The 22,159-nt window shown below is 41.9% G+C and overlaps 1 protein-coding gene across 2 annotated transcripts; it reads left to right on the top strand.

Moving 5' to 3' along the window:
- The first annotated feature begins 425 nt into the window (after window positions 1-425).
- On the top strand, window positions 426-3,559 carry LOC126715167 (uncharacterized). Of its 2 annotated transcripts, none has more exons than XM_050415629.1 (4): window positions 426-1,317; window positions 1,672-2,058; window positions 2,750-2,970; window positions 3,191-3,559. In XM_050415629.1, the coding sequence occupies exons 1-4, from the start codon at window positions 531-533 to the stop codon at window positions 3,437-3,439; spliced, it is 1,644 nt and encodes a 547-aa protein (XP_050271586.1). In that variant the 5' UTR covers window positions 426-530; the 3' UTR covers window positions 3,440-3,559. The 2 variants fall into 2 exon arrangements, with proteins under 2 accessions (XP_050271586.1, XP_050271584.1); XM_050415627.1 differs by having other exon boundaries at window positions 429-1,317; window positions 3,188-3,559.
- Window positions 3,560-22,159: the final 18,600 nt, after the last annotated feature.

The following is a 22,159-nucleotide window of genomic DNA, read 5'->3' as shown; positions in this document are numbered from 1 at the left end:
CAAATAGCCTTGTGGCTCAATAGTATTTATGGTTATTCTCGTGAGAACCTAGACTAGAATCCCCACTTCCGAACTCGTTGTAAGCCAAAAGAAAAAAATTGATCTCATTTTAATTATTGATGATAATCGATTTTTGTACAAATATATTAATTTTCAAATCCACTAGAGAATTCTGACCAAAGAAAAAAAAAATGTAATAGAGAATGACTTTGGAGTTGGATAGGATCCGAGTAAGCATGGGAGTATAAAATTGTTAAAATATCAACGAAAAGATTAGTCATGAAAGTTAAAAGGTATATTCTAAGTCAAGTTTTGTTTTTCTTGATAGAAAAGTGAAAATTATTCTCTCATATGACCTACTAACGGCTATTGTTAGTTCATTAGATAACAAATTTCCAAAGATTATCTTTCCTGGATGTTTCATCGATAACAACTCCTCAAACTTATATATAGAATCAAGGAATTATACCAATAGGTCCAATACACACTACCTTTAGGACCATACATTTCAAAATGAGTAGGTAATACTCATGAAGAAGTTAAGTCTGATAATGGCTTTTCTTATATCCTGTTGGTTCATTATTGAATCTGTAATCATCCCAGATGGATTTCGAAAATGGTTTTGCTTGAGCTTTTTTATCAATCCCTTTGTTCTTTTTATTTGCCAGATCTTCCTGTGGCTCAAATTGCTAAGGGAATGGCTTTTATTAATAGCCATTCTTCCTCTTATAACTTCTTATCTTGGTTTATATAATTTTATACTTTTTAGAAGTGGTCTCTCTGACTTTTTCTCATTCACTAGATTGAACACTGCAGAAGTAGTAGAAGAGGATGAGTATTTTGAAACTCTACAGGGTTTCAATCAAAATCAAAATTTTGATTCATATATGTGTTCCAGCCTTGAAACTATACCGTGCAAGCTGACAATATACAACATTCAGATGTACAAATTAGAAGAGAAGAATGACTATGAAGATTCAATTCTTCATGAGGATGAAAGATCAGAAGAAACAATGTTTGATCTCGATGAAGATACAAGTATCAATGAGTATTTGTCATCCATTTGTAGCTTCGATTCATCAGTGGAAGAAGTAAATTCTAGTGACTGTATGAGTTCCTGTTCTAGCTCTGGTTTACCAGCCACACATTTAGACATGAATGAAAATTGGTCATCGAATTGTGACTCCTATTCCCCAGTCAAAGCAAGAGAAGTAACTAATGGACGTGACAAGGAAGAATCTGATACATTTTACAAGAATTATGCTGAAAGAATGAGATGGTTTGACATACTGAATTACGATAGAACATGTGGAATAAGTAGGTATTCATTCATCATATTATATGTCATGTCACAGCAAAATTTTTCATGTTCATTCATCAAATTAACATGCAACATCTTCCATGCCATGTCATTTACACATCATAACCTACCAATGGTATAGTCAAGTACAATTTGTACACTAGAACCCTAGAGCACATGAAACAATTTAAGCAGTTCATGTATAAACAGGGGGAAGGTTGTGGGATTAGGTGTTTATTCAATTGTTAATTTAGAAGTAAAAAAGATGTTCATGTTTACAAACAGCATCTTAACTAAATAAATATTTTAGTACTATATATATGTTGCTAGAAGTGACTATTTTCTCGACTTTGTATACATGTTTATGTTAGATACAATCTTGAACAAGCAATTGGAATCACCTAACTCATTAGAAAGAATTGAGCAAGTGGATTTCTCAGTCTCACATATCCCATGTAGCACAAAGGCCAGAAAAAAGCTGCTAAGAAGCCTAGAAAGTGACTTTGAAATGGTTTATGTGGCTCAGTCATGCTTGTCCTGGGAAGCTCTCCATCATCAATACAAAAAAGTGAAGTCTCTTGCAAGTTCTAGCTCTCAAAATTGCATCTTGCACTCCAATGTGGCAGGAGAATTCCAAAAGTTTTTAGTACTGCTAGAGAGATTCATGGAAGATGAAAGGTGTGGAGGGAAAAGGGTTTGGAATTATGTTCAAGGGAGATTTTCTCTCAAAAGTCTTCTCCAAGTTCCAGAGGTTTTAGGTATCTTTTGATTTTCTCTGTCTTTCCATCCTAAACTAGATGTGCATCATGGTTAACGCAGCAAATAGGCTTATTTTAAGTATGTAGACTATTATTTAAGAACTTCATGTGATCAAGTATTAAACTTATTGGTGTTTATCCACTGTACCAACGACAAAAATCTATCATTTTGTTTTGAAAACTAAATAAATGAGTTCTTTAATCACTAAGATTTGTTCTTTTGCTATGAAACTTTAATCACTAAGTTTTGTTCCTTTGCTAAGAAGGGTATCTACAATATATGTCCCAATAGACCGAGATCTTAAAAGATTACTTTCTTTTTGAATAAACATGATGTGAACATGGAACTCTAATATTGTTTGAGAGCAAATCAAGTCTATGTTATTGTTTAGATCTAGCCCAGTGAGCACTCAATTTTTTTAAAAACATATTTTTTGTTGAAAAACAGAACAATGCATACAATAATTTTAACGCATTATATATATATATATATATTTTTTTTTTTTTGAAGAGTTAACGCATTATATTTTAAAATTGCTCTTTCCAAATTGTCAATTATATATTTATCCGCACATTTAAAAAATAAAAAGAACTAATCATTAACTTTTACAAGACATCAATGAATATATTTGTTAGTCTCTCTCTCTCTTTTTCAATTTGTCTTATATGAATATCATTATGGTTCTTCAAGGCTTTTTAGATGTGGAAAAGGAAGAAGTGAAGGCAGAAACCTTGAATATAAAAGAAGTGTTGAAGGTCATAGAGCAATGCATACAGGCTTTTTGGGAGTTTTTGGAAACAGACAATAGGAAGTCTTGGTGGAAATTCAGCAGCTCATTATGGATTAATCCACCTGTGGAAGACCCAAGAAGTTTGCGTCTATTAGCTGATCTCACCAAGAGACTTCAAAAGGTACATTTCAAGTAATATCTATTCATATAACTTTAATGCATTCATGTCAGATTAAGAGATTTTTTTCACTAACAAGTCTGAGAGGATTTAAATTCAGGTTCTCCACATAAGGGAGACTAGACAATGTTATTGGGCAACAAGACTCTTTACGATATTTCTTCTCTAAGTATTGCTACAAATTTAGTGGATCTAACCAATATTGTTAATTTTTTCAAAGAAGGAACTATGGCTGAAACATTTACAAGGAGAGAGGAGATGTTGGTTCAAGCAAGTAGTGAACCCTCCCAAAGAGTCACAAAAAATGGAGATTTTATGTACAATGATAGATATGAAGCTTGTGTCAAGGGTGCTCCAAATGCCTCTGGTTACCACTTCCCAACTCCAGTGGTGCAAAGAGAAGATTGACAACATAGAGTTCAAAGAAGGGATAATTATAAGGGCTTGCACTGGTCCCTTGTTTCCACCTTGATTATTTGCTGTAAACGAAATCCAACTTAGTTTTAGGAGTTCTTTAAGGGACACCCAAGAGTAGACTTATGGAATTTCACATTTATCGCTTTTGAAATTATTTTGAGATGTATTATGATGATATTTGTTCTCCTAATGTAATCTAATGTAAAGAAACAATCTTCTCAAAGCAGTAGTAATAATAATAATAACAATAGAGAGATGTTACGTCTACAATATTTTTACAACAAATTACAGGTGGTTAGTTGTTATTGGTTTAAATTTGAAACTAACACTAAGATTACTTTTTTCCCCTAATAATAACAACCAGTAACAACCTGCTACTTAGGATTTATTGTAAAAATGTTGTAGACATATTATTTCTCATAATAATAATAATAATATAAAGAAGCAAGATTATTCCCATGAAAAGAGTTAGGTAATGCCATTGAACTACAAGTTTCTTGACGATAAACTTCTTTCGTTATGCCTTCTATAAATTTGTACACAAAATATATTGTTTGAGGAAGAAAAGATTGACTTTAATTACTACAACGCAAAGTTCCGCTATCATAGGAGTTCAAGTAATAGCCTAGTGGTAATGACATTATTTATTGTGCTCTATGTTTGGGATTCAAACCCCTGCCTCCCTCCTCCACTATCTACCTATCTAGAAAATTGTAATTTAAGAAAAAAAATATTTCACTTTTGTAAAGTTATTAGTGATGTTAGCTCACAAAAGGATTCTGAGTATTTCAACTTCTGCTTGAATGAATTCTATTTGTTATCAATTAAGAATTCTGTGATACTAGAACTTAGTGAAATGAACAACTTAAAACTTGTGCAGAATAAAAGAGAATTTCTCATGTTGAAGAAAGTTTCCGTTGAGAGGTCATTAAAGGCTCGGCAAAAGTTTATGAAATATTTGATCCTATGCAAGTTGAAGCAGTTGCAATTCTATGGGCATTACAAATTGCAAAGGCAGAAAATATGGAGAGAATTGAAGTGGAGGGCGATGCTAAAAGTTGTTTTGATGCTATTAAAGGAGGTTGCTCCACTGTTGCATAGCCTATCCAATCTATAATTTGTAATGTTGTAGACTTTAGCAATTTTTTTTGTTAATTGTAATTTAAACTGGGTTAGGAGAAAGCTTAATACTGCAATCTGTAGTTCATTGTCTAGATAAATTTGTAGTTGTGCATAGGTCTACTGTTTGTTGTTGGAGAGTATAAAACTAAAACGGATCCATTCTCCAAGGGTAATTAGAAGCGATGGCGTTAAATAAAGCGGACTGGTAAGACAGGATGAAATGACGGACAGTTCGGACGAATCAAGAGGGAGACAGACGGATTCTCCAAAGGAGATGGACTCCAACTAAACAAATAAAAGGGGACTGGATGAGAAAGCCACATGGCACTCACATTGCTTAAGTAAACTCCAAGGAATCCTAAATGGAAAACACCTTGCACCTTACGATAGCCCTTAGTCAATGGGGACCCTATATAGAAAGAATCCCATAAAGAAAGTACATTTATTAGGATCTTTTCCATAGGGAAAGATCTTTCAGCCTAAGAAACAGAGTCGGTTTTGCACTATTATAAAAGCCCAATGCCCTCAAAAAACAAGGTACGCATAATTTACCTAGCTCTGGCATTCTAGAGTTGTGAGAAGTTTTCTAACTTAACCTTTGGAGGGTCTTTAGTCGGTATCACACCAGTACTCTCTTAAGGTCTTTTTGTTCTGTGTTGTGCAGGTGTTGTCTTGAGTATGTGAGGATTGTGTGACTTACTGATGATTTTCAGCATCATCAGTTGGCGCCGTCTGTGGAAAAGAAGTTTGGATTTGTAAGCCATACTACTGCTTTCTAGACAAAGAGTTGTATGGTGCTCACTCGCTCAATGGCAACCACCAACAATGTTCAAGGAGACGAGCCACGCACTGCCACCCTTAAGAGACAGGTTCAAACTCTCACTATTGTCGTAGAACGCCTTACCAAGCAGAACCATGATCTAGAAGAGCAACTATGCCAAAAGAAAGCAGGGCTAAACACTCAAGAGGAGGACCAAGAAGGCACCAGCACTAAGAGAAGGGACCAAGAGAGGCTGAAAGGTAGTAATGCCCCAAGAAAACCAGAGCAACAGGACATAAGTAGTCCATCCGCCATAGATATGGCTCCTCCTCACATGGTTGCAGAAATGCAGATGATGAAGGAATGGATGGACTTCATGATGAACGCCTTCAGAGGACAGGTGTCGAGCGACCTCGATAACTTGTTCCATTGAACTGATTCGCCATTCATTGTGACCGTCACTTCATTTCCCCTTCCACCAAAGTTTCGTATGCCACAGGTGGAGAGCTATGACGGATTAAAGGATCCCTAGATCACTTAAAGTCGTTCAAGACCTTGATGCACCTTCAAGAAGTGGCAGACGAGATCATGTGTAGGGCTTTCCCCACTACGTTGAAGGGCCCTGTGAAGGTTTGGTTCAACAGGTTGACGCCCAACTCTATTAGTACCTTTAAGGAGTTAAGCACCCAGTTTGCCTCACACTTTATTGGAGGACACATATACAAGAAGTCCACTACATGCCTGATGAGTATTAAACAACGGGAGGACGAGACGCTGAGGTCTTACATAGCCCGTTTTAACAAAGAGGCACTCTTAATCAATGAGGTTGACGACAAGAGACTCGTGGTCGCATTCACAAATGGACTATGGAAGGGTAAGTTTCTATTTTCTTTATACAAAAATGACCCAAAGACTATGTTGGATGTACTCTACAGGGCTACTAAATACATGAACGCGAAAGATGCACTACTCGCTTGCGAAGAGAAGCCCAAGAAGAGAGAAAGACAAGAGGAATCCCGATAGTACAAGGGGCAAAAGATAGCAAGGACAGGAGATAGAAGGGAAGATAGACGCTCTCAGCCTCCCATCGAAAGATTCGCAAGCTTCACCCAGCTGAACACCCCGATTGATCAAGTCTTGATGCAGATCAAGGATGACGGAGCCCTGACATTCCCTAGCAAGCTGAAGGGAGACCCTAGTAAGAGACCTAGAGACAAGTACTGTCATTTTCACCGCGACCACGGTCATGACACGTTTGACTGCTATAACTTAAAGCAGCAGATAGAAGCTCTTATCAGTTAAGGTAAGTTGCAAAAGTTCATCAGTAGGGAATGGATAGACTCAAGAACCACCTGTCAGGAGAGAAAACGAGCATCCCAAACCCCCACTAGGAGACACAAGGATGATTGTAGGAGGAACCAAGCATCAGGCTCGTCTAAAAAGGCATGCAAAACCTACCTACTGATGGTTCAAAATGTCCAGTTAGCGAGATTCGTCCTGAAGATGGCACAGATAGACAACCCTATCATTAGGTTTACAAAGGAAGATGCTAGGCGTCTCCACCACCCTCACGATGATGCGTTGATGGTTAGCATTCGAGTGGGTGACTACAACACCCATTGAGTCCTTGTGGACAATGGGAGCTCTGTCAACATCCTTTACTACCCAGCGTTCCAGTAGATGAGAATTGATACGGAACGACTAATTCTGGTTAATGCGCCACTTGTCGGATTCGGAGGAATAAGGGTACACCCCCTAGGAGCAGTCACTTTGCCAGTAACAATCAGAGATTACCCGCAGTAGATCACCAGGGCCGTCACATTCCTAGTTGTTGACTATTCATCCGCTTACAATTCCATATTGGATCGTCCCACTTTGAATTCGTGGAAGGCCGTAACTTCAACATACCATTTGATGATTAAGTTTCCTATGGAGTACGGAGTAGGAGAGGTACGAGGAGATTAAGTAGCGGTGCGCGAATGCTACATTGCCATGCTGGAAATGGACGATAATTTGCATACCATGTGTATAGAAGAATAGCAGACGGTGGCAGAGCTAATGGAAGGGTTGGAAGAAGTACTCCTTGACGACTCTAGGCCTGAATGAACAACCAAGATCGACACTCTAGCTAGTCTGCCAATCCATCAAGCATTGATGACATTTCCGAGGAAAAACCAAGACGTGTTCGCCTGGAGGCACGAGGACATGCCCGGAATTGATCCATCCATCATAGTCCATAGGTTAAACGTGTCGCCTTCCTTCTCTCCCATCCATCAGAAAAAGTAGGTGTTCTCATAGGAGCACAACAAGGCCATAGTAGAAGAGGTCCATAAGTTATAGGAAGCAGATTTCATCCGAGACATGTACTACCCCGACTGGATAGCCAATGTGGTGATGGTCAAGAAAGCTAACGGGAAGTGGAGGATGTGCGTAGACTTCACAGACCTAAACAGGGCTTGCCCCAAGGACAGCTATCCTCTCCCATGGATTGGCATCTTAGTGGACTCAACAGTAAGACACTAGTTGCTAAGCTTCATGGACGCGTTCTTCGGTTACAACCAGATCAAGCTAGACGAGGCCGATCAAGAGAAGACCTCATTTGTCACTAGGTAGGGTCTCTTCTGCTATAAAGTGATGTCATTCGGACTCAAAAACATGGGCGCTACGTATCAAAGGCTGATGAACAAAATGTTTGCACATCAGATTGGGAGGAACGTGCAAGTTTACATAGATGACATGCTGGTAAAAAGTATACGGGAGGATGACCACTTGAACGACCTCTAGGAGACCTTTGACACCCTGCGATCTTATAACATGAAGTTGTATCCAAGCAAGTGTGTGTTCGGGTTGACAGCAACGAAATTCTTAGGGTTCATGGTATCTTAAAAAGGTATTAAGGTCAACCTAGAGAAGATACAGGCCATAATGGAGTTAACATCGCCGAAGACCATCAAAGAGGTACAGAGCCTGAACGGCAAGATAGCTACATTAAACAAGTTCGTCTTAAGAGCAACGGATAAGTGCCCACCTTTCTTCCGCACATTGAAGAGGTCATTTAAATGGACGAACAAGTGCCAGTAAGCGTTTGTAGACTTGAAGGCCTACCTTTCTTCCCCGTCGTTGATAAGCCCTTCCAAACCAGGGGAGGAATTGTTCCTATAACTAGTCGTCTCTTCGGCCGCTGTCAGCATGGCTTTGGTTAGGGAAGAGAATAAGGTGTAGAAGCCCGTGTACTTCACAAGTTGAGCACTCCGAGGTGCGGAAGAAAAATACCCCCCGATGGAAAAGCTCGCTTTCGCACTGGTAACCGCAATGCAAAAACTCAAGCCATATTTCCAAGCATACACTATGGTCGTCCTAATAGACAAGCCCCTACGAAGAGCAATGACCTGAAGCTGCTGGACAGATGGCATTATGGGTGATTGAATTAAGCGAATTCGACATATAGTACCGACCATGTACGGCTATAAACGGGGAAGTGATCGCTAACTTCATCGTAGAATTTACTTTTATGTATGGCCAGGGGGCAGAGTCGAGCCTACAATGGAGCATCCACACGGACAGATCTTCCAACAAGCAAGCGAGCGGAGCTGGTGTGGTACTCCATAGCTTGGAAGGGGATAAAGTTGAATGCATGATCCATCTTGATTTCCCTACGACAAATAATGAGGCGGAGTATGAAGCTTTGATAGCAGGGCTCGATCTTGCCAAGGCGGCAAGAGCTGCAAATATGGTTGTACACTGTGATTCCCAGGTGGTGACCAATCAAGTTAATGGCAACTATGATTGCAAGAATGAACGGATAAAGAAGTACCTTGAGCAAGTGAAGAAGCGGGTAAGCGACCTTCTAATAAAATTTTTTCAGATACCAAGGGAGGAGAATGAGAACGCCGACCGTCTTACTAAATTTGCGTCCGCAGAATACATGCTCATCCCCAGTTAGATACTATCTTTCGTTCAAATCTCACCATTAATAGACAGCATCAGTGTACAAGAAATAGGTTCCGGAGATTATTGGATGACACCGATAATCTCATACTTAAAGGACGGTGTGTTGCTTGATGGAAAGGAGGTTGCAAGGAAATTGAAGGTTTAAGCAGCATGTTTCATTTTGATTAAAGATGTTCTATACAAAAGGGGTTTCTCCTTACCGTACCTGAGATGTCTCATCCCCAAGGAGGCAGATTATGTCATGCGAGAAGTCCACAAGGGAATCTGCGGAAACCATTTTGGATCATGGTCATTGGTACACAAATTAATCCGGACGGGATACCGCTGGCCTACCATGCAGAAGGATGTCGTTTCTTATGTCAAAGCATGTGACAAATGCCAGAGGTTTGCCAACCTCATCCAGCAACCAGTAGAAGAACTTACTCCAATAACGGCCCTATGGCCTTTCGTGTAATGGGGATTGGACATCATGGGTCCGTTCTTGATGGCAATTCGACAACTGAAATTTCTGGTGGTCGGTATAGACTACTTCACCAAGTGGGTGGAGGCCGAAGCACTGGCCACCATTACGGAGAAGAATGTGCGAAGTTTCGTATGGAAGAACATCGTCTGTAGGTACGGTATACCCAGAGTGCTAGTCTCAAACAACGGAGAGTAGTTCGACAACGACGCATTCAAAGACTTTTGCTCATAACTAGGCATCAAGAACCACTATTCATCTCCTGCTCACCCTCAGGCCAATGGAAAATTTGAAGTCACGAACCGATCCTTGCTCAAAATCATCAAGACTCGGCTTGAGGGGGCAACGAGCATATGGCTGGAGGAGTTGCCAAGCATCTTATGGATGTATAGGACGACGGTAAGGACACCTACAGGAGAGACACCGTTTTGACTAGCATATGGAAGCGATGCGGTCATTCTAGCTAAAGTAGGGCTCACAAGCTATAGAGTAGGAAACCATGATGAGGGTAAAAATGATGAAGCACTGCACCTGCAGCTTGATCTGGTGGACGAGGTTAGAGCACCGGCTGAGCAAAGGTTATCTCGATACCAAGACCTCATGGCGAAGCACTACAACTCCAAGGTCAGACATAGGGACTTCCAGGTTAGAGATCTTGTCTTAAGAAAGGAGATGTGTGCCACAAAAGACACCTCCAGAGGAATCTAGGACCAAACTGGGAAGGACCATACAGAGTTGCATCATGGCATAGGAAGGGAACCTACCACCTGGAGACACTAGACGGGCAAAAGTTACATCACCCATGGAACACAGAGCATCTAAAGAAGTATTATTAGTAGACAATGGCAAGAGCGACGACACTCCTCATTTCCAGTTTTTTACTTCCTTTTAATTTAATTTTTATTATCTACAGTTTCTTTAAAGCCAGAAGGGCAGTTTTTTCATTTTCCATAAGACAATTTCTTATCTACGAAGTTTTTTCCACAATAAGAGGAGTTATTCAAGAAATACCTTGTGTATGCTATCTACATTTCTACATTGTCATTATTAAGTCCCAAGAGGATAGAGTCATCCCAAAGTGAGTGACCATAAAATCGCATCCAAAATGAACGAACTTACCCCAAAAGGGGTAATTTGAAGTTGTAAGTCCATAAAGTGGACGATTTCATCCTAAATGGATGACTTATATTTAGCAAATCCATAAAATGGATGGGTCCATCCTAAATGGATGACCCATGATTACCCAATCCACAAAGTGGACGGGTTCATCTTATATCTAGCAAGTTCATAAAGTGGATGGGTTCATTCTAAAGGGATGACTTATATTTAGCAAATCCATAAATTGGACGAGTCCATCCTAAAGGGATGACCCATGATTACCCAATCCACAAAGTGGACAGGTTCATCTTATGTCTAGCAAGTCCATAAAGTGGACGGGTTCTTCCTAAAGGGATGACCCATAACTATCCAATCCACAAAATAGACATGTTCAACCATAACCGTATAATGGACGACTTTATTATAAAGACATGACTTAAACAAGTCCATAAAGTGGATGGATTTGGCCTGACCAACGACAGATTCATGGACGGGTTAGTCCTAGATGATTAACTTATATTTGTTTAATCTACTAAGTAGACAGATTCACTCTGACCAATGAATTATGTTCATGAAGCCACAAACTGGATGGATTCGTCCCAAGAGTTGGTCAACTATGATAAAGTCCAAAATAGACGGACATCTTGTAAGGCGCATAAACAAAATATTATAAACAACCATAAAGGGAAATAATGTCTACATACGAAAGTAATAGGCAAACGGTTAAATTAACATAGGTATTGTTTTTTCAAAATATCTTTACAACATACTTCTTCCGAAAAAGAAAAAGAAAGAAAAAAAGAAAAAGGGAGACTACTGCTGGGCAACGGGGTTCTCTTCATCCTTCTCCTCAGTCGTCTGGTCCACCTCAAGGTGACGAACATCATCCTTAACAGATTTTTCTTGATCACCATGAATGGCCTCCTCTTCAACTTGAGTGTCAGGATTGGCATCATTGACAAAGAGATCTTCAATTCCTTTAGACTCAACCGGACGGGCAGGCGTTTAACCTTTGGCGTCGATGGTGATATGGGATAGGTCCAGGTCTGGGAAGGAAGCCTTGACATGACGGAGGCAATTGTCGAAATCGTCGGCAAAAGAACCTTCCAGTTCAGATAGAAGGGCGTTGGAGTCACGATACTCCTTTATTGCATCTTCTTTAGCCCGATGGAGTAGCTTCTTGGACTGGGAGATCTTATTCTCCTTGTCCTTGAGAACTTTTTTTAGTACCTTCGACTACTCCTCTGCCTCTTCTAGGAGCCTTTTTGTTAGGTTAAACTTCTTCTCATGGACGGACTTCCAGGCTTTCAGCTCACTAAGCTCGACCTTCGACGCCTCTGCCCTCGACCTCACACGGTCCACCACCATCACCTGGGACACACAACAGTTTATCAGGCCCTTCATGATGAGCACCCCCAGCAAGCATCCAAAACCAAGGTTAGAAACAATGAACAAACACCACAACAGAAAGAAAAGGCAGACCGAAGTATACCTGAGCCAAGCTAAAGAGGCTCGTCTCCCCCATGGCCTCAATAGAATGGTTGCCCTAGTCCTTGTAATCTTCACTCGTGAGGATGGACGAGAGCTGCTTAAGAGCATTTTGGGGGTCTTCACGAAGAAGGATAGGGCATTTTCCATCACCAGGAACTTGACCTGTCATCAAGCCCTTGCCTCTTCCATGGATAGGTGAAGGAAGCTTCCTTTCAGCAGAAATAGCAACGACAGGCTCTTTCACCACCTTAGGTTTTTTAGGTGGACGGTCACTTTTATTGGACAGTTTCCTCGTAGTAGACAGGTTGGATGTACCCGTTCCCTTCTTCTTACTCGCAGCCGCCTGCTGCTTGGTATAAGCCCTTCTCTTTCCGTCCTCCATTTCTGAATAAGACAGACCAAAGAAGAGTTAGGTGACGTTACTACAAACAAAAAGAAAGATGTGACAGACTTACGTTGGTAAGCTAAACGATCGTAGTGACGGGTAACTTCGGTGGGCTCAAGACCCTTGTAGTACCAATGGATAGTATCCAAGGTAACAAGCTTCACCCAAGTTCTTTCCGTCAATTTGATCCTAAAGATCCATTCAAGAAAACTTGACTGCTCGAGAGTAACCTCTGGACAGTCTCAAGTTGCAAAAGGAGACGGTCAGAACGTTATGTAAAACTAGTAATGATAAATAAAAATTTAAGGACTGACAGACACATACCAGACAGGGGCATTATGCCCCAAGTCTTGTCAACTGGCATGAACTCCTGGTCATCAGGATGGCACATCCAGTCATCCCCCTCAAGGAAGAAGCATCGACTCTTCCAATTCCTATTAGAGTCGGGGGTTTCACAAACTGGCCTAAGAGACGGCTTCCTTGGCAGGAAGCTATACATTCCTCTAGACTGGAAGAATTCCTCCACTGTCATCCTGCGTGCCTCCTTTGAAAGAACTCCGTATAGGACTTCCGTGCTAAGGAAAACCCTCCAAGCGTTAGGAGAAATTTGGGTGACGACCAACCCAAGATATTGGAGAAGGCGACGGTGCAGAGTGCTTAATGGGAACCTCAGTCCCACTTTAAGCATTTGCTCGTACACTCCAACATCATCTGCACCCTTGTAATAGCATTTTTCGGATTTGTAAGGTAGACGGATTGGTATGTTGACGGGGATCTGGAAAGGACCTATGACGGATTGGGTTGCAGGTTCAGCATTGGCTATATTCTGGTCGCTTGAGTCATCCTTTAACCCGTTCATATTTACATCCTCATCCCCCTCCGTGGAAGATGAGTTGAAGGACGAGACTCGTTCATCAAAAGAGGTGCTGGGGTCATCTTGACTCGATAGATACACCTCATCGTAGCCCGCCCCGTCGCGGACATACGATTGGTCACTCGATGCCTCACTAGACATTTGTCACCTACACGTGACAGACAAACCCTAAGACTTTAACAGGTCCACGGACATGCAATACTTGAAGAAAAGCAAAAACAAATCTAAGGTGTAGTATACTTACAGGTGAACGATGAAAAAGAGAGAGCTGACGAAGAAAGCTTGGTGGACGGTTATGATGAGAAGATAGGTTATGTACTTTTGGTAGGAGATGGCAGCGCTTTGATTTGAAATTCGTGATGGAAAGTAAAAAATGAAAGGGAGAAACAACATATATATATATATATAAAGGAAATGGCATGGGAGACAAAGGGACGCCTCGGTCTGAGCAAACCAGCCATTAATCAACATGACGTGTGTCCCTAGTGCATTAAAGGCCCTTAGGCGTTGTCAATTGAGGTGCATTCCCTAAGGGTTGAGTTAGACCGTCATTCTAAAAGCTTGTCTGCCAAATTAGGCAACGAACTCATAGAGTGAGGAGGTAGCTAGAGAGGATAAAACTAAAACAGATCCATTCTCCAAGGGTAATTAGAAGTGACGGTGTTAAATAAAGCGGACTGGTAAGATCGGATGCGACAGACGGTTCGGATGAATCAAGAGGGAGACGGACGAATTCTCCATAGGAGACGGACTCCAACTAAACAAATAAAAGGGGGTCGGATGAGAAAGCTGCGTGGCACTCATATGGCTTAAGTAAACTCCAAGGAATCCTAAATGGAAAACACCTTGTGTCTTATGATAGCCCTTAGTCAATGGGGACCCTATATGGAAAGAATCCCATAAAGAAAGTACATTTATTAGGATCTTTTCCATAGGGAAAGATCTTTCGGCCCAAGAAACAGAGTCAGTTTTGCACTATTATAAAAGCCCAATGCTCTTAGAAAACATGGTACGCATAATTTACCCAGCTCTAGCACTCTAGAGTTGTGAGAAGTTTTCTAACTTAACCTTCGGAGGGTCTTTGACCGATATCACACCGGTACTCTCTTAAGGTTTTCTTATTCTGTGTTGTGTAGGTGTTGTCTTGAGCACGTGAAGATTGTGTGACTTACTGACGATTTTCGACATCATCAGTTGTAATTCGCATATTCTTTCTATTGCAATTTTGGATGCTTACAGGAAGGATGCTGCTTCTGCTTTGTTTTAATAATATGGTCGGTTATTAGCAAAAAAAGTTCTAGCTAAGAGTAAGCATGGTGTTGATTTTTTCTTTCACAAGTAACCTATAATTTTACAATTTTAGTTTTAGCCGTTGGTTTTATATATTGGATGTTTTAAACCTTTCTTAAAGACATGCTGTTACTAATATCAAATCAATTCCATCATTTTAATTTTTCTGCAAATATAAAGTGTTCGTTTGGATAACACTTAAAGTGCTGCGTCTGCGTTTTCTCTCCTTTTTTTTTTTTTTTTTTTTTCTTTTCAGCCGCAACTGTTGACCCGGTCTTCTGTGAACAGTGCACTTGTGCACTGTTCACGGGTCCCACAAACTCCACTTTTTATCAAGTTTTTCATTAAAAATGGGTCCCACAGTACTATTCACACATTTAAAAATTATTTTGTTACAGTATTTTCAGTTTTCAGTTTTCAGTTTCAGCAAAATAAATTTTATCCAAACAGACCCAAATTCTGTGTATTTAATAAATTTTTCGTCCAAACATAAGGTTTGAGTTAAGAATGTTCTATTTTCACTATCATTTTTTTTCATCGTAAACAATATGACTAACATGATTTATAAGCCAATAAAACACCTCATAGAACCCCACGGGAGTATTCAGGTGATGTGCTCATTAGACATTAGTCTAGGTATGATGTAAAATTGGAGGTCTCAACCTTGATCCATTATATTATCGATTTATGGAGTTTTTCGGGATGTGTCATCGGTATAAAGGAAAAAAAAAGATTAAACTACTCATCGTATTTTTACTTTTTATATATATATATATATATATTGAATATTTGAATTTGATAATTACAATAGGAGAAAAGATATTATAATTACAAATTTTTGATGCATCTTAAATAATAACACAGAGAGGGAGGAAAGAATAACAAAAGGGTTTATTATACACAATAAAAAGTTTTGAAGGGAAAATGATCTTGAGAAATACAAATCGGGCCTATTCGCTAAGGTAACTCAAACAACATTTTTTAGTATTTAAATACTAAAAACTGTGGGGAAAAAAAAAACGTGTTTAGTAAGAGATTTTTTTTAGGAGTGTTTTAGTTATGTTTCTCATTTTAGGATATTTTAAACATTGAATTTAGAAAACTTCTCTTTCCAGTTTTCAGTTTTCAAATAACGTTATTTATTGACACTTTTAAATAAGTAAAAGACGGTGGATTCCACTAATTAGATTATATGTCATCACTTAAAAAAAAAACACACATACTAAACACACAATTTTTTTTTTTTTACTTTTAAAAAGACGTTATCAGAAATATAATACCAAACACTTTTTTGCATTATGAGTATTCTAAATACATATTTTCGCAACACTTTTTAAGTTACAATTTTTACATCACTTTGAACAACAATACTTAAATACCTTTACCAAATACCCCTCTCGAATCTTTGTGAAAAGGATTTTTCTTTTTTTGATCATTCGGAGCCTACACGTTTTAAATTCATGTAAAATGACTTTGTGGAAAAGTATTTTTATTTTAAAAGTAATAACACTATTTCAATAACACCAATAGTAGTGGCAGGAAAATTTTTCCAAATGATTTTTTTTTTTTTGGATAAAAGGGGAGAAAAGAGAAAAGAATCAATAAATTTAGGGAAAAAATATTTTTTTATCAAATTTTTTCTTTTTCTGAGTTTTTTTGTTTGAGAGAATTCTTTTTCTGAGTTGAAGTTCCTTTTTGTTTAATTTTTTTTTTTTTTTGATGGGCCTGTTTGTTTAATCGATGTACAATAAAAATATTCGGATAATGGATTCAATAAGTACATGTATTTCAATTTACAAGTTATAACAAATTATATATGTGGGGCCCGGCCCAAAATAATGGGCTAGTTAAATACAGGCCCGTCCGAGAAGCATCATGTCCGAGGAGAAGTCATAGCCAAAATATTATTCAAGCCCAACTGCGGTAAAAGAAACCTGTCTGAGGAGTAACACCTCCTTGGACACCACTAAGTCCAGATCAAAAAGCTCGCCCCAACCACTGCAGCTCATCCTCCAATCATATAAAAAAGAATAAAACCCAAAATATCTCACGGAAAGCTGCTTCCACCACATTAAATGTATCACAACCACCTTCTTGGCCGCATTAATGAGGAAAAGACCCCTGAACAGTACTACCTTGGCCACTGCAACTCACAAGGGAGTGATAAAGGTGTCTGATAGGACAGGTGCTCAAGTGGGGGCTTAGATGATCAACAAGTGTAAGGTTCAGATAAGAATGAGAGAGCTATATAATGTAAGGGAGTCCCTCAAAGAAAAGGGACGGAAAAAAATGTATTCAGCACTCAGGAAATAGAATCTTCTGTGGAGTATCCATTCTGGTGTCTTTATTCCTGCAACAACATTTTCCATACCTCAGATCGACTAAGCTCACTGAGGCTAAGTTCTTTGACCCATCCTCTACAAGTATTTATTGTGTGTTGCGCCTTGGGCCAGGGCCTGCTCAATAGGGTTTGGGCCAGGAAAATCGTGCAACTACAATTGGCGCCGTCTGTGGGAAGAACTAGAGCATCAGCCAGCACAACGATCGAGTATGGCAGAACTAGGCCCACACCAGGAGAATCCTCACCAGGCAAACTCCCAACAGACACAACCCGCCGAGTCCTAGAGGCAAAATAACCCCACCAACCCAAGCGGCAGGGGGAATCGTGAGGGAAGTGTGCATGCTATCCGGACGAGCTAGAGTCACACTCAGACAGGTAGTCACGTGTCCCAGAGGCGAAATAGTCATCAGGCCATGCAGCGGGAAATAGACGACCTGAAAAGGGAGTTACGACGTGTGCGGCGAAAACGATCCCCTTTTGACTCAGACGAGTCTTCTAATGCGGAGGATGCGAGTTACCGACGGAGGTCAAGGACCCCCTCAAGTGAAACCTTTTCCTACGAAAGGGAACCACGCCCTGTACGGAAATATGAGAACCCATCCAGCAAGGGTTCAGGGAACGATGTTATGAAGAAGGCGCTGGACCAGGTTTCGAGATCACCCTTCACGTATAGAATTGAAGGGGCTAAGCTGCCTCGACGCTTCAACCAACCGGCGTTCGCCATCTATAATGGCCGAGCAGACCCAGTAGAGCATGTGAGCCAGTTTAACCAGAAAATGGCAATCTACTCCCAAAATGAAGCCCTAATGTGCAAAATCTTCCCATCCAGCTTGGGATCAATGGCGATGAGGTGGTTTAACAGCTTGAAGACAAATTCCATAGGCTCCTACAAGCAGCTCACTCAGGCTTTCTGCTCCCGTTTTATCACAAACACCAGAATCCCTCGACCCCTTAGTTCATTATTGTCCTTATCCATGCACGAAGGAGAAACCCTGAAAGCATACTCGGATAGATATTGGGAGGTGTATAACGACTTAGATGACAACCATGATGATGTTGCTATCAGCACGTTCAAAAGCGGCCTCCCCACCGAGCATGGCTTGAGGAAATCCCTCACTGGTAAACCAGTTGCCGACGTTCATCAGCTGATGGATAGGATCGACAAGTACAAAAGGGTGGAGGAAGATCAGCTGCAAGGAAGGGGAAAGGAGAAGGTCATTCCCCCCAAAGCAAATGACTTTAGGTCAGAACGGTATAACCCTAGCCAGCCGAGGAGAGATTTCTCGCGACAGACTGGACAGAGCCACTCGCAAACAGTGAATGCCGTGTTCAGGGAGCCAGTACAACAGGTGCTGGAGAAAGTAAGGAACGAGCCCTATTTTAGATGGCCAGGAAAGATTGCCGGAGACCCTTCCAAACGTAACCAGGACCTATACTGTCACTACCATCAGGACCATGGGCATACCACTGAGGATTGCAGGAATCTATGGAATCACCTAGATCAGTTGGTCCGAGAAGGGAAGTTACGTCACCTTCTGCACCCCTCGAGCGGACATCCCGGTCACGCAATACCAGAGTCTCGAAAGGATGTGTCCTTAAGACCCCCTACTGGAACGATACATGTCATCCTTGCTGCACCAGGAAGAACTGGGCCACCCATCCCCAGGGTACTGGCTGTAGATCGGCTCCACTCCGAGGACAGGCATAGGGAACCCAAAAGGTCGAAAAAGCGAAGCTCTTTGATACTGGGATTCTCGGACGAGGATAAGAGGGGAACTATTCAACCTCACGACGACGCCTTGGTGGTTATGTTAAGAATTGGAGGTTTCGATGTGAGAAGGGTGTTAGTAGACTCAGGAAGTGCGGTAGAAATAATGTACCCTGATCTATACAAGGGGCTGAACCTGAAGCCGGAAGATTTGGCAGCCTATGATTCCCCCCTTCTCAGCTTCGAAGGGAGGATTGTTACACCGAAAGGGCAGATCCGGCTACCCGTGCAGACTGGGTCGGAGGTGGTGGAGGTAAATTTTATCGTGGTCGACGCTTACTCCCCCTACACCGCAATAGTTGCCAGGCCATGGATCCACGCCCTAGAAGCCGTATCCTCCACACTCCACCAAAAAGTAAAATACCCATCCAGAGGACAAGTAGAAGAAATCTGAGGAGATCAGGCCGTAGCCAGGAAGTGTATGGTTGCCGCCATCTTACATCGGCCCGTTGCCGAGTCCTCGGCCCCGTAGAGCTCATAGCAACCAGCCTCCTCGGCCGGGCAAGGGGACGGGCTAGCCGAGGAGATCAGGTGTGAAAGTTTAGATAAGATCGCTGTCAACAACGACCCGGACAAGTTTTTTCAGGTCGGCTCTGAGTTGCCTTCTCAAGAAAAAGAGGAACTGGTCAGATTTCTCAGAGGAAATGTCGACGTGTTTGCATGGGACACCTACGACGCCCCGGGAGTTGATCCTAGCCTTATTTCTCACCACTTGAATGTTAACCCCTCTTCCACTCCGAAGAAGCAGCCACCCCGACGCCCTTTAAAGGAACACGCTAGTGTCGTGAGAGACGAGGTGGCAAAACTGAAAAAAGCAGGGGCTATTATAGAGGTCTTTTACCCCGAATGGTTGGCAAACACGGTGGTGGTAAGGAAGAAGACAGGGAAGTGGAGGGTCTGCGTGGACTTCACGGACCTGAACAAGGCATGCCCAAAGGACCCATTCCCCCTACCCCGAATCGACAGGTTGGTGGATGCAACCATGGGTCATCCTCGGATGAGCTTCCTGGATGCCTTCCAGGGCTATCATCAGATCCCCCTTGCGCCAGAAGACCAGGAGAAGACGGCTTTCATGACGCCCATCGGAAATTATCACTATAAGGTGATGCCGTTTGGGCTGAAGAACGCAGGCTCAACCTACCAAAGGATGATGACCCGGATGTTCGAACCACAACTGGGTAAGATCATAGAGGTTTACATAGACGATATGGTTGTAAAAAGTAAAAGGGTGTCCGAGCACGTGAAAAACCTCGAAAAAATCTTCGCTATCTTAAGGGAACACCGGTTGCGGTTGAACGCTTCCAAATGTTCATTCGGGGTCGGGTCGGGGAGATTTTTAGGGTACTTGGTAACCCACAGGGGAATAGAAGTGAGCCCCGATCAAATCAAAGCAATAAACAGCCTACAGGCTCCTTGGAACCCGAAGGAAGTACAGAAGCTCACTGGTATGATTGCAGCATTAAACCGGTTCATATCGCGGTCAGCGGATCGATGCCGACCTTTTTACCTCCTGATAAATAAGTGGAAAGGGTTTGAATGGTCGGAGGATTGTGTTCGGGCTTTCCAGCAGCTTAAGGAATATTTGTCACGACCCCCCATCATGTCCAGCCCTGAGGCAGATGAGGTGTTGTTTGCGTACATCGCTGTAGCTCCCCATGCCGTAAGCTTGGTACTGATACGGGATGATAATGGGGTGCAGCGACCGATGTACTATGTGAGTAAATCATTACATGAGGCCGAGGTGCGATACCTACCTCTAGAAAAGGCAATTCTGGCGGTAGTACATGCCACCCGGAAGCTCCCTCATTACTTTCAGGCGCATACGGTCATCGTTGTAACTCAGCTTCCCCTCCGAGCAGTGCTTCGAAGCGCTGACTACACAGGAAGGATCGCCATGTGGAGTGCGCTTTTGGGAGCCTTTGATATTAAATATATGCCCAGATCCTCTATCAAAGGTCAGGTCCTCGCAGACCTGGTAGCAAAGTTTGCTGAACCCTCTATAGAAACAATAACTGAGAAGAAAGACATGGATGGAAAATCGGTTGGCGTAATTTTGGCAGGGGGGACCTTGCATTGGAAGGTCTACGTGGATGGCGCGGCCAACCAGAGAGGATCTGGAGTTGGGATAGTTTTAATATCACCAGACGGTGCTGCCATTGAAAAATCGCTGAGGCTCGGATTTTCGGCTACGAACAATGAAGCCGAATACGAGGCCTTACTCCAAGGGATGACAATGGTTCAAAAATTGGGCGGAAGAGTAATAGAAGCTTTCTCGGACTTCAGGTTGGTCGTCGGACAAGTGATGGGTGAGCTGGAAGCCAAAGATGCTAGGATGCAAGAGTATCTAGGACAAGTTAAACGCCTGTAGACGAGTTTTGAGTCATTCAAACTGACGCACGTTTCCAGAAGTGTAAACACTCATGCAGACTCACTGGCCACTCTTGCCACGTCCTCGGCGCATAATCTGCCACAAATGATCCTTGTAGAAGATCTAGTCAGGGCGAGTCCCATCAGCGGAAACCCTGCCCAAGTCCATCAGATCAGACAGAGTCCCAGCTGGATGGACCCCATAAAGAAATTCCTCCAAGACGATATCTTACCGGAAGAAAAACTAGAGGCAGAGAAGGTACGTAGAAATGCTCCTCGGTTCCGGCTATCAAACGACCACAAACTATATCGGCGCTCCTACTCTGGACCGTATCTACTTTGCGTACATCCAGAAGAATCCGAGTCTCTACTCGAGGAGTTACACGAGGGAATTTGCGGAAGTCACACCGGAGGAAGGTCGCTGGCGCACAGGGCACTCACCCAAGGATACTGGTGGCCGAACATGCAAAGAGAGGCTCAAGAATACGCTAAAAAGTGCGATCAGTGCCAAAGATTTGCCCCGAATATCCACCAACCCGGAGGGGTTCTCAACCCACTCTCTAGCCCATGGCCATTCGCACAATGGGGTCTTGATATTGTCGGACCTTTCCCCAAAGCTGCGGGGAACAAGCGATACATAATAGTCGGAACCGATTACTTCACTAAATGGGTGGAAGCTGAACCTTTGGCCAATATTAGGGACGTGGATGCCCAGAAATTCATCTGGAAGAACATTATCACCCGCTTCGGAACTCCACGTACACTCATTTCCGACAATGGTCTTCAGTTCGACAGTAAGAGCTTTAGGGAGTATTGCCGTGAGTTTGGGATCATTAATCGATATTCCACCCCCGCATACCCCCAAGGA

The sequence above is a fragment of the Quercus robur genome, chromosome 2 (genome assembly GCF_932294415.1).
Source record: "Quercus robur chromosome 2, dhQueRobu3.1, whole genome shotgun sequence".
Taxonomy (NCBI): domain Eukaryota; kingdom Viridiplantae; phylum Streptophyta; class Magnoliopsida; order Fagales; family Fagaceae; genus Quercus; species Quercus robur.
The sequence above is the reverse complement of the archived record's forward strand: the minus strand, read 5'-3'. Positions and strand labels throughout refer to the sequence as shown.

Excerpts from the sequence above, each read along its gene's own strand:
- LOC126715167 (XM_050415627.1), top strand. The coding sequence starts at position 531 with ATGAAGAAGTTAAGTCTGATAATGGCTTTTCTTATATCCTGTTGGTTC. Across the intron at positions 1,318-1,671 it reads CGATAGAACATGTGGAATAA|ATACAATCTTGAACAAGCAA; the intron begins GTAGGTATTCAT and ends TGTTTATGTTAG. Across the intron at positions 2,971-3,187 it reads TCACCAAGAGACTTCAAAAG|AAGGAACTATGGCTGAAACA; the intron begins GTACATTTCAAG and ends ATTTTTTCAAAG.